The following is a 15,289-nucleotide window of genomic DNA, read 5'->3' as shown; positions in this document are numbered from 1 at the left end:
GTTTGTAAGAGGTCACTTTCATTATTGTGTGCAACTTCATGTGTGAAGATGAGTTACAAATCTGCAAACAATAGAAAATATGATTGTTGACGAGAATAACAATGTGACAGAGGGAGTTTGTCTTTGAATGCGAACATAGAAGTCGAGGGATTTATGGATAAAGATCCCTTCCTTTCACCTTCATTGTGTATTGTTTTTTTTGTTCCCGATTTGGGTTTTTCATTATTTCGTTGGGTTTTGTAATTTCTGGATCTTCACTTTCATTCACTTCTTGATTGCCTTTTTTTTTTTACATTTGTTTCTTTGATTACCCTTCTTGATTCCTGAATTGATTTTGTTTGAAATTCTCGGTCCCATTCATTCACTTTGAATCTTGATTTCATTCCTCTAGATTCCATTATAAGTGTTTTGGTTTTTCAATACTTACTTTTGTGTTTGTTGGTCGAACTTGATGAAGGATTCGTTATCGACAAAGGTGGAGATGATGGAATCCGAGACAACATTAGTAGAGAAGGAGAAGAGGAGAATTAAAGGATAAATTGGAAAAGAGATAAATAAAAAGAGGAAAATAAAGGAGAAGGAATCACAACCATTCAATTAAAAATCACGAACCCTTTGACGGACTCCTAAGACATTGACACTTATTAGTCAACATAAGTTCTTAATGGTTAACGTTCAAATAGAGATCAAGATTGATTGGATAAAAAAAAAGACAAAATGCTTCAATAGAGACAATTAGGGGGGGGGGCAAATTTATAATTTTACCTTTTTAATTTCATTTTATATTATTCTCTCAAATCTTATTTTCCCCATCAATACACTACAAAACTCCCTATTAGCCTTTTTCTATTTATCTTTTAATTATATTCTATTTATTTCTTTTTTTACATTAATTTGCGAAAATTATCTTTCTTTAACTAGTGATATAAAATATGAATAATTTAAATATTCAACAATCAAGAGAACAATAATAAAGAGAAATATGGAAGAAAAATACAAGAAATAAACCATAAATAATGACCATGGAATAAAGACAAATAAATTGTGCAGAAATGAATAAATTAAAGAGAAATTAGAAGCAACACAATTAGCATGACAAATAACACAAGTACATTGAGATTGACATCTAATCAATAAATTATCATTTTTTTTACAGATATTAAAATATGAATTTTATATTTTTATTACTTTTAGGTGTCCGTGTTGAATATATTAATGATTAATCATATGTAATTTTATTTTTAAAATAACAATTCATATTTTTTCTTTGACTCAAATAATGAATTTTTATACAATTGTTTTAAATAATTATTTGATTTATTTATTTTTAAATTTAAATAGTTAAATATAATTTTAGTGAATACGATTTGGTCGCATCTTTACATAGTTTGGACTTATAATTTGTTTGATTTAAAGTTGAAAATAACGGTATTATTGTGGAATGAAAATAAAAGATGTAATGCAAAATTAAATGAAATAAGACAAAAGTGATTTACAATTTCAAAGATTAGTTTCTTTTTAAAAATAAAAAAAAAAACAAATTGGTTTCCGCGGAATCCCTCTTCTAAAATGTGAAAACTGATTCTCTTATACCTCTCACACCTTTTTCTTCATAATAAGCTAATAATTTTCAATTTATAGCTCTCTCATATAGTCTTCTCTCTCCCTTTATTTATTAACAAATTAACTCTTATTAGTATTGAATCTAATACTGATTTTCAGTTATCATAATTGAATTTAACGTGATTATATATTAATAATTTATTAACATAGTTAAATTAAAGTGAATCATAAATACCTTTCCACAACATTAAATTAAAAAATAAAAAACCTTCAATCAAGAATACATATAATCCCTAAAGAAAACAACAACAACAACAAAGTGACCTGTACAAAAATAAAAACAAATTCTTTGATTTGTAGGTTTGCTTTTTTATACTTTACCTATTTTTTTAAAATAAAATGAAGTAACATAAAACTGGTTCGCAATTTCATGGGTTTATTTTTATTTTTTCAAATAAAAAAACAGAAGCTGAATTTTAAAAGTGAAATAGATTTACTGATAAAAAAATTTAAACCGAGTTTAAAATTATTAATTGTAAGAAAAATTGTTGCATGCATAGAGGACAATAAATGGTGGTAACCCAATAGGTGAATACCAATGCCAACTTATATCATGGGAGAGTGTTGGCAGTTGCACGTTTTAGAATTTTTTTTTTATAAAATATAAATAGGAAACCAAATATTTGAGGGAGAAAATATTAGTGGGTAGTTACTTAAAAAAAATAAAATTATTGGGCAGTTTTGTGATAAAATTGAGGCAGTCTTGACTACACTGATAAAGTAATTAACAACATTGAGGCAGTCTTGACTGTTATTGCTTGCCTGATTTTTAGATAAATGATTTTTTTTTCTGTTTATCAAACATACAATATAACCAAATAATACGTTAAAAATAATTTTAATGAACTTATGGTATATTCAAGTATTTTTATGAATGAAGAAAATAAATTTTCAAATTATTATGTCTTCGTTGGCAATTGTCTGCTATGACGCAAAAATAGTGCCCCAACAAGTGTATAATCCAAAATCCATCAACAAATAAAGTAAACAGAGAAAAAAAAACATCGGATAAATCAATTAGTACATTTAAAAAAAAGGAGCTTTCTCTTCATCATTTTTTTGTAATTAATTACATAAATAATAGTAATTATGATGATTATAACAATTATATATTCTAATTAGGCAAACTTTTAGAAGATAAGTTATCTACTTTTTATAATTCAGGAAAGTTTTTTTTATCATCACAAATTACAGTAATTATAGTAATTATGACAATTGTAATGAATATTATCTTAAACTTTTTTTAAAAAAAGATGTTTGTATTCTTAAGTTTTTTTCTCACAATTTTATTATAAATATCTTAAATTCTATCATTTATTATCTCAATATTATATCACAATTATTTTATTAGCACGATTACATTGCATAATTTAAATTAGTATTCAAATATCAATCATTAATCAACATCAAATTTTTACCTATTTTAACATAAAAAATTGGTAAGTTTTATTTTTAACATTTCCTATCAAATTTTTTTTTATGACTTTGAAGTCATTTTTTTATGTTTAAAGTTTTTAATTTTTAATTTTTTTATTTACTTATATTTTCTTTTTTGTTTTGTTTTTAATTTTTTTTTAAATTATAAATAATTTTATTTATTTAATTATTAAATAAATATTTTATTCCATGTGATAGTTAATACGTTACATTAAAAAAATATACTTATTTTTCTTTTCTTTTAGAAAAATAACCTGTCTAAATTTTTAAAAATATTTCATAAAAAAGTTTTGAGCCATCATTTTTCCTTTAGAAAAGAATAAAAACTAAAAATAAATAAAAGTAGGTCAAGTAGTACCTAAAAGTATACAATAGCGATGATAATAAAGATTAATGTAACGTATTAACTATCACATTTAAATCATGAATATTAGTCCATATACAATTTATATTTATTTAGAAAACATATAAATAAATGCACAGTGTAATGAGATGAGATGTAATTAAAATATTTATTTAATAATTAAATAAATAAAATTATTTATAATTTTTAAATAAAAACAAAAAAAGAAAACAAAAATTCTAAAATTAAAAACTTTAAACGTAAAGAAAAAAAAAACCAACTTTAAAATCATACAAAAAAACATACAACTTCTTCGAAGTCATAAGTTAAAAAAACTTATCACCGTGAAGTTGTAAACTTTTTTTTAAAAAAACTTAATAAATTTAAAGTAGTAAATAAAAAAATGACATTAAAATAGTAAATAATTTTATAATTTAAATTAAAAAAAAGTAAAACGCTTTTAATTGAGGAATGAGAAGTAATTAGTCCCAAAATGGTAAAGAAGGTGATAGAGATGGTAGAGTGTGGGTGGGTGTAGTTAAGCAGAGAGAGATGCCATTGCTCGTATCCAATTGCGCTAAATCCTTTATCCTCTCCACGCTCCCAAAGTCCAAGCAAATGTCCCGTCAAGCTCCCGGCGTCGTCAAAACGCGCCTGAGGGGCGTCGTTTTCGACATGGACGGCACCCTGACCGTCCCGGTGATCGATTTTCCGGCGATGTACAGGGCGGTGCTGGGCGACGAGGAGTACCTGAGGCTCAAAGCGGAAAACCCTTCCGGCATCGACATTTTGGGCCACATCGACGGCTGGCCACCTCACAAACAGCGCAAGGCATTCGACGCCATTGCTGAGGTCGAGCGTCAGGGTCTCGAGCGCCTTCAAATCATGCCTGGTTCGTTTGCACTTTCCATGCATTCCTCTCTCTATTTTTCTTATTTACAAGTTTTATACCCGTTGTGCAGGTTGTGCTGAGCTTTGTGCGATGCTCGATTCTAAGAAAATAAGGTCCAGTTAAGCACACTTTCTTCCTCTTATGTTTATTTAACTAACTTATTTGTAAAATGTGAAGTTATTGTCCCAACAATAATGACATCATTATCTTGGTGGTTGTGAAATGTGAGCAAATTACTCATGTTATATATCAGTTTTTTAGGAGGGGTTTGATCACTCGGAACACGAAGTCAGCAGTTGATTTGTTCCATGAAAGGTTTGGGGTGAGTTTGCCAACAAATGCAACTGTATATATATTACTTTCTTCTTTCTAGGAGAATTGGATTAAATTGATGTGGGGAAATTGTGCATGAACTCTGGTTATCCATTTTTCTCCTGCTATGGTATTATGCTAATATCACTAAATAGGCACAACAGGGATTTTACACTACAGCTTTCTTTTGGAGTGTTAGACTTGTTCATTATATACTATTACCTCATTGATGCAGATTACATTTTCTCCAGCATTAAGCAGGGAATTTCGTCCTTATAAACCCGATCCAGGTCCACTACTGCATATTTGTTCTCTTTGGGAAGTTCAACCAAATGAAGTTATAATGATTGGAGATAGCCTTAAAGATGATGTAAGTAATTCTTTTCTTGATAATGTAAGTATTCATGATAAATGACTACTGGTACTCTTTTCTTTGTAGAGAAAACTAAGAAGACATTTCAAATACCTGCAAAGCTGACTAGTGAACTTTATTGTAAAAAAAAAAGTGATCAGTCTGCAAACCGGAGTGTCATTGCTTACAATAGATAAAACCTGTGACTCAGGCTGTTATTTTATTCTGGATTTCATTTCTCTATGCATAGTGGTATTTTGATTTTCCCATCACTTTATCTGTCAGTTTTACGCTACTTCAAATACCTGCACTTAATCAGTCATAGAATGAGGAATGTGCTGCATTGATAAATGGCTTGCAAGGGGACTAAACCCTGTATAACAGAAAATGATAAGTGATTTTAACATTTCCTTTAACTATAGTGAGAGACCAAAAATACTTTCATAGGATGTGCACTGAGTTATAGGGTAAATTACATTACTGCCTAATGGTTTATTTAATTTAGTGTCATATGATGTTTTTTTTTTGAGGAAAGTGTCATATGATGTTTATTTACCCATTTCTATAATCTCCCAAAACTATGATTAAAAGTGGAACCTTGTATTTCCTGTAAAATTTAATAGTGGCCATCTGTGTGAGAAGCAAAGTAGTGTTGGTTTTATGAGAAGGGTGCCAAATTTAATTGTGAGCAGATATTTTTTAAAGTGACTCGTTATTTTCAACACAGCTGCAAACCAATTCCTTTCCATTTTATGCACTGTTTCCCTTGTACTTGAATGTATTTGAGTTTGGATGGTAATTGATTTATGCTGCATTGCTTGTTTGACCTTTTCACAGGTGCCTTGTGGAAGGCAAGCAGGAGCCTTTACATGCTTGCTTGATCAAACAGGAGTATATGATTCTCCCGAGTATGCTGATGTTGAATTTAAACCAGATTTCAAGGTGACTTCCCTTGATGAAGTTCACTCAGTTCTGAAGGAAAATTTTGATTTGTCACCATGATGTCAAGGATTGTTAACGTGAACCATTATTTTGTGGTTTATGCTTGAGATATGGAGGAGGCATATATGTTAGGAGTAGTTTTATTCCTTCACGAAACAAAATATCATTAAAACTTTAGGTTGAAGGATTTACTAGGTGGCATATTAATAATGATGCTGTAACTTGTCTTATATGGGCATGAATGCCATCCAAAATTACTGTTCTAAAATTTGATGTCGGTAGCAAGATACATTGGATTGTGCTGTACATGTTGCCTCTCTTTCTTGGACTTGCGAGTTCTGGATGTTACTTCAGTTTTTTGGACTCGTGGGTTTTGGCACGATGTTATGTCTGGTTTTGTGCATATTAAGACTTCCCAGACAGAGTTCAGTTACAAGTATATATGTGAGGGAAACTTAGCCTTACAAAGTGTAATTGTTTCTCCTTAACCAATGTCCATGGATTCGTAATAGAAAAAAGCGTTTGCCAATTGTCATTTTGATGGATGGTTATTTATGATCTATATGGTTCTGCTAGACCAAAAGTACTTGATAAACTTATTCAAATAGGCCAGAAGTGATAAATGTCAAGAAGTACTTTTCTGCTAATTTTACATCATAGTTGGTTGTTCCATGCCAATGAAAATTTGATAGAGTTTTACATGGACTATCAAAGTATCAATTACTTAACGCAACCCTCCTTGCTTTTTGTGGGCTTGGGACCGACCGAGTATGGAATGCAACATAGTTAAATGGAATGTAGGTTTGACAGGAAAATTCACTATATCTTGGAAGAGAAAATAAAAAAAATACACAAGTGAGATAAAGTTCCTGAATCAGTAATCCTCCACTGAAAATGCAAATATTCCTATATCCTAATCTTCTACCATTTATTCTTCCTAAATCACCAATTCATACTCGTTTAATATCATTCACCTGACAATTATGGCAAGCTATCCAAGAAAGCATTCAACCTAACAACACTAAAAAACAAGAATTTGAAACTGATGATTTATCATTTTTCCCCCATGGTGGCATGAATTGTTGAATCAACGTCTACTAATGCTATTACATTTGAAATGGAGATCTTTGCTATCAGGTTGTAAATCAGAATGTGAACTCCATGCAGATCCCTATTCTTCCATTCTAGTGGGTAGTAGCTAGCTTTATATGCTTTTGATACCTAATTGCCCATGCAGTAATAAGGCTTGATTTGGAAGAAATGGTTTAAATATTATGGTCCATGTAGTTTTTCTCCCCATTTTCCTTTTTGGTTATGGGTCTCTATGGTTTCCCATAATTAGAGTACCCCTCCCTACCCTTCTCTTTTTCATGATGGTTAGGCTGCATGTGAACCTCCATGCATCTCATCTGCACATTGATTAGTTGCTTAGTATCTCAGGGAAAACGATTGCAGTCACCATGTTAAAATTTCAAAGCTGCTAATGCCACAAAAAGTTAACCATAATTACTAAACCACCTACAAGTTGGGGCTTATCTATCGTTTCTCTAACTAAAATAATGAATGGCATATCGAGTTGGGTCTTGAATGATCACCAAGCAAATGGTGTCAGAGTTGGCTGAGCTACATGACAGTCCAGTTTTCAGTGTTTACTAGACACTTCCAAGATTTTCAACACATGAATACCAGCAGATTTAAGTCAGGATATCAATATCAGCACAGCCATCTGTCATTATTGATACTAGGTCACCGAGCATTTCATAGATTAAACTAGATGAAGGATGTGCTTTGTCAGCAACAGAAAAAGAATGAGTCTTCCCACTAATAGTTATCCAACTGCAACCTGGAACCTTTTTTAAACCTCTTTCTTTCATGATTGTTCTCACCTCAGTTACCACATCCCATCTTCTGTCGGAAGCATATGTATTTGAAAGTGAGATATAATTTGAAGGGTTTTCAGGTTCTAGTTCTAAGAGATGCCTATAAGCCAGGTCTCTTGTCCTTGAATTCCCATGTATTACAGAGGCAGTTAAAAGAGATCCCCAAACACTTGGACCAGGATCTAAAGGCATTTCTTTGATGAATTCCAAGGCTTGATCAAGCTGGCCTGATCGACCTAGCATATCCACAACACAAGCACAAATTTCAACTGTTGGTTTTATTTCATACTTAGTCATCAGTGACTTGTATATACTAATGCCTTCATCTACCAATCCTGACTTGCTACAAGCAGAAAGAACACCAACCACTGTTATCATGTCTGGTTTGAACCCTTGCTGAAGCATTTTGTAATACGCAATAATAGCCTCCTCCCCTCTCCCATGTAATCCATATGCAGAGATCATTGAACTCCAAGTGATAGCATCTTTGAAGTAAGAACTAGTTTCAAAGGCTCGTCTTGCATAATCCAAACTCCCACATTTGGAGTACATGTCAATTAAAGCATTGCATAGGGAAACATCATCATTTAACTCCATTTTAATAGAAAACCCATGTATTTGTTTCCCTCCTATTAATCCAGCAAGCAAGCCACAAGCTGGAAGCGCACTAATAAGTGATACTTTATTGGGTCGTATCCCATCCTTCATTTGCATCGCGCGGAGAAGAACCAATGCATCGTCAGGTGCTCCATTCTGCACATAACCATTGATCATTGCCGTCCAAACATACACATTCCTGTTTTTCATTTGGTCAAACACTCTCCTTCCAAGAACAACTTTCTTACTCCTGGAATACATATCAATCAAAGAAGACCCCAGATGCACATCTGAATCCATCTTCAAATCCAACCCATTTTTCACAACATAACAGTGAAGCTCCCTCCCATAATCCCATTTCCCAGTATCGCCACAACACACAGGCAGCAAACTCGCAACCGTGAAAGCATCAGCCTTAAACCCTTCACATTGCATTCTCAGAAAAAAGTTCGATAAATCATCATGCGAAGTAAAATTACAGTTTTCCAATGCAGCACACCCAGAAATTACTACATTAAATGAACCCACATTCCTGTGAGGCGTTTCATCGAACACCTTCACTGCATCACCAAACTCTCCACACCTACAATACATTGACATCAGAGAATTGCCAACAACAACATCCGACACAAATCCAATCCTTATACCCTTCCCATGAATCAATTTCCCAGAAACCAAGTCCTCAAGTTCACCAAAAACTTTGAAAACCGTTGCGAGAGTGTAATCATCGGGCAACATCCCATTACGACCCATTTCGCGGAACAAAGCAAGGGCTTGACGAAAGTCGTGATTTTTAACATACCCATTGATCAGTGAGTTCCAGAGGTAAACGCTCTTGGCCTCAACGGACTCGAAGACAAACCTTGACGTGGCTAACTCGCCACACGTGGCGTAAGCAGAGACGAGCCTGGTGGCGAGGAAAGCGTTTTGCGCGAACCCATTGGCGAGGATTTGCGCGTGAGATTGCTGGGCGAGTTTCTGAGATCGAAGGTCGATGCACAGCTGAAGCAGATGAAGGAGACTCTGCGGCGTGTGCGCGAGGGAGACGGTGGCAGAAGTGTAATAACGAGAGGTTGTAAGGGTGAATGAAAATGTCCTCCTCAGAACCATATGAGCCAGCGGGTGCGGAGAATCAAGTTTGAGAGGAATACAGATTCAGGTTTCATGGGGTGTGGAAAGGGTTTATCATGTAATTTTCTTTCTTAATTTGTTGTATCTTATTTTAGTTTAGTTTTTTTTTTTTCATTCTTAAGAATTGAAGATGATATTTTATTTTAGTCTGTGTAACGGAAATGCTAATTTGCACGAAAAATGTTTTCGTGCTAATGTGTATTTCATTAAAGAAATTATTTTATAGATTTTTTAATTGCTAATTAATAATTACTTTAAAAAATGACAGTTATCCATTTTAGAGTTCGTGTGTTTCGTGTACTAAATCTCTCATATTACATAGCAATACTTGTGAATTTGTGATTTTTTTTCTTCATGTAATTGATATACGATTTCTTGCTCCTTTCTTGATTATAGTTTTAGGAGATTTTGAAATCATTAGCATGCTTATTTTTTTTATTTTTTTAAAATTAAAAGTACTCTTTAGGAGAGATAATTTTCATTAACAATTTCATGTACCCATGATATATATATATATATATATATATATATTGGGACCTATTTAAGGATGAAATGTAAGGATGCAGAATTATTAATGTAACATTGGGACCTATTTAATTATTTTTGTAGAGGAGCTTGGTTGGAGATGTTAGATTCTTATGAGATGATTAAATTAAATAAAAATAAAAATAAAAATGTGTACAAATAGGACCACTTAGGAAGAGATATTGCAATGGAGATATTCTAAGCACCAGGTGCCTAACAAGATTTGCCTCCAATAATTAGACCAAATAATAGGGTAAGAAACCTCTAAAATTAACCGTTGCATATGGCCTAATACATCTTGCCATGTCAGTGTTACAATGGTACGGGGAAAGTGTGGTCACACTAAAGCTTGGAAGATTAACTGACTGGAAAAGGTTGAACGTACATTTTATTTTTGGAGTGTATAAATAAAAAAGGAAAACGATATGAAGAAAAAAAAAAAAATAGAAAACATGATCAATACGGTGATAGGTTAAATTTAAGGAATTGAATTAATGTTTTTATTGAACTCATGTTTTAGATATATTAATGTTATTTTAACTGATGTTTAATTTAAATAGACTAATGATATTTGAATTTATATTTTGGAGTTATGCAATTGACATATTTTAAAGAGATTAATTTTCGTGAAGTGAAATTGTTAGAGCATTATATTTATATTTTTTTGTTTTGCTTTATTTTTTTTTATTTGTTTAATACCCATGAATATCTGCAAGTAGTTGCATAAGTGGATCTACGAATATTTTAACACGCCAGACAGATAACAGTTAGGCACTAGTTGTGGCCGTTAGATTACCATTCCTACTAGCCAACACATTTGTAGACGGTAGACTTTTGAATTAACTTTAGGTTGTGATTAAAAACCTCTAAAAGTTGTTGTTTTTTTTAATGACAAAATTGCATAGCAGCTTCTTTTTTCTCTTTCTCTGCAGTGTTCGATTTTCTTAAATTTCAACTTTCATTTTTTTTAACTCCAAACTCATTTGTAAGAACAATTTAGACATTAAATTGTAAATATTATACTCAATATTGGGTATAATGTATAAACACACAATCTCCTTTAAATTCTTCTCTATTTCCTTAGTTGAAAAGGAACAATAATTTAACTATATAAGTCACATATTTTTTTAATCTTAATCATTAACACATGAATTGAAGTTTTCTGTTTATAATTTTCATTTCTCATAATATAAAGATCGAGTTCTCATTATATATTCCCCACTTTGTTACTTTAACAGCATAGAAAAAGTTGCGGGGTATATTTTTTTAGGTTCGAATGAATGGAGCTTATGCATTAATATTCTCTTTAATTAAAAAAACTGATATTATTATGCTATTCTTATGTTTTTAATGGGTGCAGGTGCTGAGAACAATAAGTTGTAATATTTCTTCATTGTTAAATATTTAAAAGTTCGTTAGGTAATTGTTTTATAAATTGAATTTCGAATTTTCGACAACTATATAGCTTTGGTTGCTTTACTTATTTAAGTTTATTTTGGCATTCATATATTATAGTTTTTCTTTGATGAGGATTAAAATATTATTTAAATACGTAAAAGAGAACAAAGAAATACATAATTTACGGAAGATGCAAATGCAAACGATGCACGTATACATTGACTACGTTTTCACTATACAGAAAGATAGTCACTTTTTCCTAATATTCTTATCATTTGAAGGTTAACTGTTTTGAAGCTTAAAGAATATTAAGTTATTTACCACTCAGACTAATAATTGTTTGCGGTCAATTTTTTTTTTCTTGAGACTTCCTAGTATCATAGACTAAGAAAATAACCAATAAATTATTATCACTTATTGAAATTGACCAATTTATGCTTAGTTTTCTTTTTCATTTAACCTCTTAACTCTTGTATTTTGGTTTTTGGAGGTATCAGTGTCAAACACTATTCCTACATCTTGTTTTATTCAGCATGATAAATTCTTATACTCAACATGCAATTGAATCTGTTGTACACAATTTTGTGTGGGCAATTGTTTCCTACACTTCCAATGTTGCTGTTTGTACCTTTTTAAGGTTCTAGAATACTTATTTTGGAATATAAAATTACATTTCAAAATAATTTTTTCAGAATGTAATTTTATATTTTACAATCGGGGAAGAAAACAACAACATTGGAAGTGCAGGAAATAATTACTATTTGTGTGTTATAAAAACACTCCTGCTACTTATAAAAAAATGGGGTACTAAAAAAAAAGCTCCTGCCTTTTACCAATAGTGAGTTGAGATTAAGTTTTCGGTGAGGGGAAAAAATCGAACTCCAGTCACATTCATTATGAATTTACTATATTATCTTTATTAGACACATCGACAGATTTTAAAATCCGTAGCCCAAGTTATTTTTATACCCGATTCTGTAGTTAAATATTTAAAGTAATGTCACTTTTAGTTTTTTAAAAAAAGAAAGCGATTCTGCTTTATATTCTTTTAAACTAAGTAATATGCTTTATATGGTTTTACCAATGAATGGTCTGATTTGAGCAGTAACGAATTCAGGTTCTTTAAATAAAGTGATCAAGAGTTTTAATCTTAACTCTTCTATATCGAGAAAATTTGGTTTGGAAGGATAACTAACCTTTGAGTCCCTTCAATTTTTGTCTCAGCCTCAACGATCAGTGATATCATTGCAATCATATACATATCATAAACACTAATAAATAAAAATTTAGCATCTAAAATATTATTCTCAAACACAGATTAATTATTTGAGTGTTAATTCTTTAATAATAATTTCTTTAACATCAATATAATCAACCAGAACCATACAACTATTTTTTTTTAAAAAAAACTTAACTTTCCGGGTAGTACTAGTATCTGTCCCTCTGCAATTCTAGATTCTGAGATACTTGGGGAATGTCAGAACTCAGAACCGATGATACTTTTACTGACATGTTTAGGGTATAATCAACACGTAAAAAGATTATTGGTGAAATAAATAAAAATACTGCGTAAGATATGTGAAATTTAAAGAATCCTATTCTATCTTAGTTTAAGCCCAATTCATTTGAAAGAAATGAAAAAATAACAGAGAATTTGTATTATGTGTTGCTTAAATAGAGAAAAGAATAAGATGAGAAACGATGTCATGAAAACTCTATGTTGAGTTGTACCAATACCAAAAGTGTGTCTCATAATCTATCCTTAATTAGGGTATTCTTTATGCAGTAATGGCATGCTCTAGCTAAATGTATATAGCTTTCCCATCCAAATGAAATGACGCAAAGGATATTAAATAGTTTCTTTAAGTGCTTTATGGAATTTAAACTTCTACCTCCACCTTGGTTTCAGACAATTGCAAGAGGAAAAGCAAAACAACTGAGAATCATTAAGATTAAGTAAAAGGAGGTGCAGTTTATCATTTTCCTATTTCTTCCACTTTCCTTCTTCTATTTACTACAGCCAGAAAGTTGTCAATACTTGTTGTTTCAAAAAAATAAAATCTTCTGTACCAAAATAAAATAAAATCTTAAAGCAAAAGAGCAAAGCACATTTCAGAGTTTATAAGCAAAATCGAGACACTTTATTAATGGGTTACACAATAACACGCCTTCAGAATATCATTCACTACCCTAACTCTAAGCTTCAAGGAGGAGCGGAGAGGTTGTGAGTTTAAATTTCTCACTAACAAAAACTAACAAGTAACATTTAATGATAAAAAAAAACTCTAAGCTCCAAGATTTTGGAGCTTTATCAAGCCGTGACTCACATTAGTACTAATATTCTTCCTAACAATTTTGAAGGCTAAATAAAACCTTTAACAGAAAGGAGCAACTAAATTATGTAAACTAGCTTTGCTTGTGGCACTAGCTGCATTGAAATTGCAAAGAACATCGTCCAAGTTCCACAGTCCATCCCACAAAATTTCTTCGTTTAAGCACTCAGGTGCAGAGACATTATTGTCATTGACATTGAACATAGAGTAGAAGTAGTCCTGCTGTTCTGAAGTGTTAGGGTACATGCTGGCCATTTCTTGTGCCTCTTGAGATATAGAAGGCACTCTATGGTTATTTTCCTCAAGCAAGTTTATGATCCCTTTCATGTCCAAGTTGAATTGGAATTGTTGTTGTTGTTGTTGCTGCTGCTGAACCTGCTGCTGCTTCAACTGCTGCTGTTGCTGTTGAAATTGTTGCCTCCTCGAGGAACGGATTCTCGCCTTCTCAGCAGCATCAGAGGGGGTTTTAGTCTTTTTCTTGAAGTGAGTCCTCCAATAGTTCTTTATCTCATTATCAGTTCTTCCTGGCAAGCTTCTTGCAATTGTTGACCACCTGAAATGTTTAATTTTGATTTAGCTTCAAAGCTTTATTATAAAAACATGCAAGTTTCAAAGAGATCTGGAATTCATTTTTTTTTTTACCTGTTTCCCCACCTAGCATGCAGCTCTTGAATTATGCTTTCTTCTTGTGGTGTTATGTGACCCTTCTTGAGGTCTGGCCTCAGGTAATTCACCCATCTCAATCTGCAGCTTTTCCCATTTCTTTTCAGTCCTGTTAAGAGAATATAATACATGATCAATAAAATGGTCTAAAAATTATCAATAATAGAGTATAAAGAATGATACTCAAGAGTCAAGAGTCAAGAATTAAGAAAAATCAATAAAATGGTCTAAAAAAGGCCAAAAGAAAAACTTATGGTACAAGGGTAGTCAATTTACTAAGTAGAAGTTGGAAGCAATTTTAATTGTTGTGTCTCACTTCACTCACTTGTATTGTGAAAGTCAATTGATATTGGACATAGGTGTAAACTATGTTGAGGAATTAATTAAGAAGCAAAATCATAAGAGTTTGGTAGGGACCTGCAAGCCTAGCAACAGAGTTCCATCTGCCTTCACCATGGAACTTGACATACTGAATGAGCAATCTGTCCTCCTCAGAAGTCCAAGGTCCCTTCCTCCATCCCTCCTCTTCTATTATCACACTCCACCCCATGTTTCCTGCCATAACTTCCCAATACATACAAAAAGTTTTTAAGTTTGGCTCTTAATTAGGTAAACTTTGTCTTCCAAATTCTATGGTACTGATTTGTGTTCAATGTTTGCTGCATATTTATACCTGCAGCTGTGACTCAAATTGATCCTATCAGTCAGCCAATCTTATTTTCTTAATTTCTTATTATCCACGTCCGTGTCACTGTTGGAGACACGGGGTATGTTGTCAATCTAGTGTAAAAAGACAAGTGATTATTTTTTGTTGGGATGATTCTTTTTAAGACATCATATATATTTTTCACGGAACAATCT

General features: G+C 32.0%; 3 protein-coding genes across 3 annotated transcripts; 1 reads left to right on the top strand and 2 right to left on the bottom strand.

The window, feature by feature from the left end:
- Positions 1-3,898: 3,898 nt before the first annotated feature.
- LOC114372254 (haloacid dehalogenase-like hydrolase domain-containing protein At2g33255) lies at positions 3,899-6,440 on the top strand. The gene is made up of 5 exons (XM_028329731.1): positions 3,899-4,295; positions 4,366-4,408; positions 4,557-4,617; positions 4,843-4,977; positions 5,797-6,440. The coding sequence occupies exons 1-5, from the start codon at positions 3,956-3,958 to the stop codon at positions 5,959-5,961; spliced, it is 744 nt and encodes a 247-aa protein (XP_028185532.1). The 5' UTR covers positions 3,899-3,955; the 3' UTR covers positions 5,962-6,440.
- An 86-nt stretch (positions 6,441-6,526) lies between these two features.
- LOC114372253 (pentatricopeptide repeat-containing protein At3g57430, chloroplastic-like) lies at positions 6,527-9,588 on the bottom strand. The gene has a single exon (XM_028329730.1). The coding sequence runs from the start codon at positions 9,486-9,488 to the stop codon at positions 7,596-7,598; it is 1,893 nt and encodes a 630-aa protein (XP_028185531.1). The 5' UTR covers positions 9,489-9,588; the 3' UTR covers positions 6,527-7,595.
- A 3,962-nt stretch (positions 9,589-13,550) lies between these two features.
- Positions 13,551-15,068, bottom strand: LOC114370840 (myb-related protein 305-like). The gene is made up of 3 exons (XM_028328229.1): positions 14,846-15,068; positions 14,408-14,537; positions 13,551-14,318 (listed from the first exon to the last, which is right to left on the bottom strand). Exons 1-3 carry the CDS (start codon positions 15,003-15,005, stop codon positions 13,808-13,810), a joined length of 801 nt encoding a protein of 266 aa, XP_028184030.1. The 5' UTR covers positions 15,006-15,068; the 3' UTR covers positions 13,551-13,807.
- Between the last annotated feature and the right edge of the window lie 221 nt (positions 15,069-15,289).

This window comes from Glycine soja, chromosome 10, assembly GCF_004193775.1.
Source record: "Glycine soja cultivar W05 chromosome 10, ASM419377v2, whole genome shotgun sequence".
NCBI classification, from domain to species: domain Eukaryota; kingdom Viridiplantae; phylum Streptophyta; class Magnoliopsida; order Fabales; family Fabaceae; genus Glycine; species Glycine soja.
This window is presented reverse-complemented; position numbering and strand designations above follow the sequence as displayed.

Bases quoted from the DNA above. Each gene is read 5' to 3' on its own strand.
- LOC114372253 (XM_028329730.1), bottom strand. From the start codon at position 9,488: ATGGTTCTGAGGAGGACATTTTCATTCACCCTTACAACCTCTCGTTAT.
- LOC114370840 (XM_028328229.1), bottom strand. From the start codon at position 15,005: ATGTATTGGGAAGTTATGGCAGGAAACATGGGGTGGAGTGTGATAATA. The intron at 14,538-14,845 runs GTCCCTACCAAA...TTCTCTTAACAG, and splicing joins CTCTGTTGCTAGGCTTGCAG to GACTGAAAAGAAATGGGAAA. The intron at 14,319-14,407 runs GTAAAAAAAAAA...TAAACATTTCAG, and splicing joins CATGCTAGGTGGGGAAACAG to GTGGTCAACAATTGCAAGAA.
- LOC114372254 (XM_028329731.1), top strand. From the start codon at position 3,956: ATGCCATTGCTCGTATCCAATTGCGCTAAATCCTTTATCCTCTCCACG. The intron at 4,618-4,842 runs GTGAGTTTGCCA...TCATTGATGCAG, and splicing joins TGTTCCATGAAAGGTTTGGG to ATTACATTTTCTCCAGCATT. The intron at 4,978-5,796 runs GTAAGTAATTCT...ACCTTTTCACAG, and splicing joins GAGATAGCCTTAAAGATGAT to GTGCCTTGTGGAAGGCAAGC.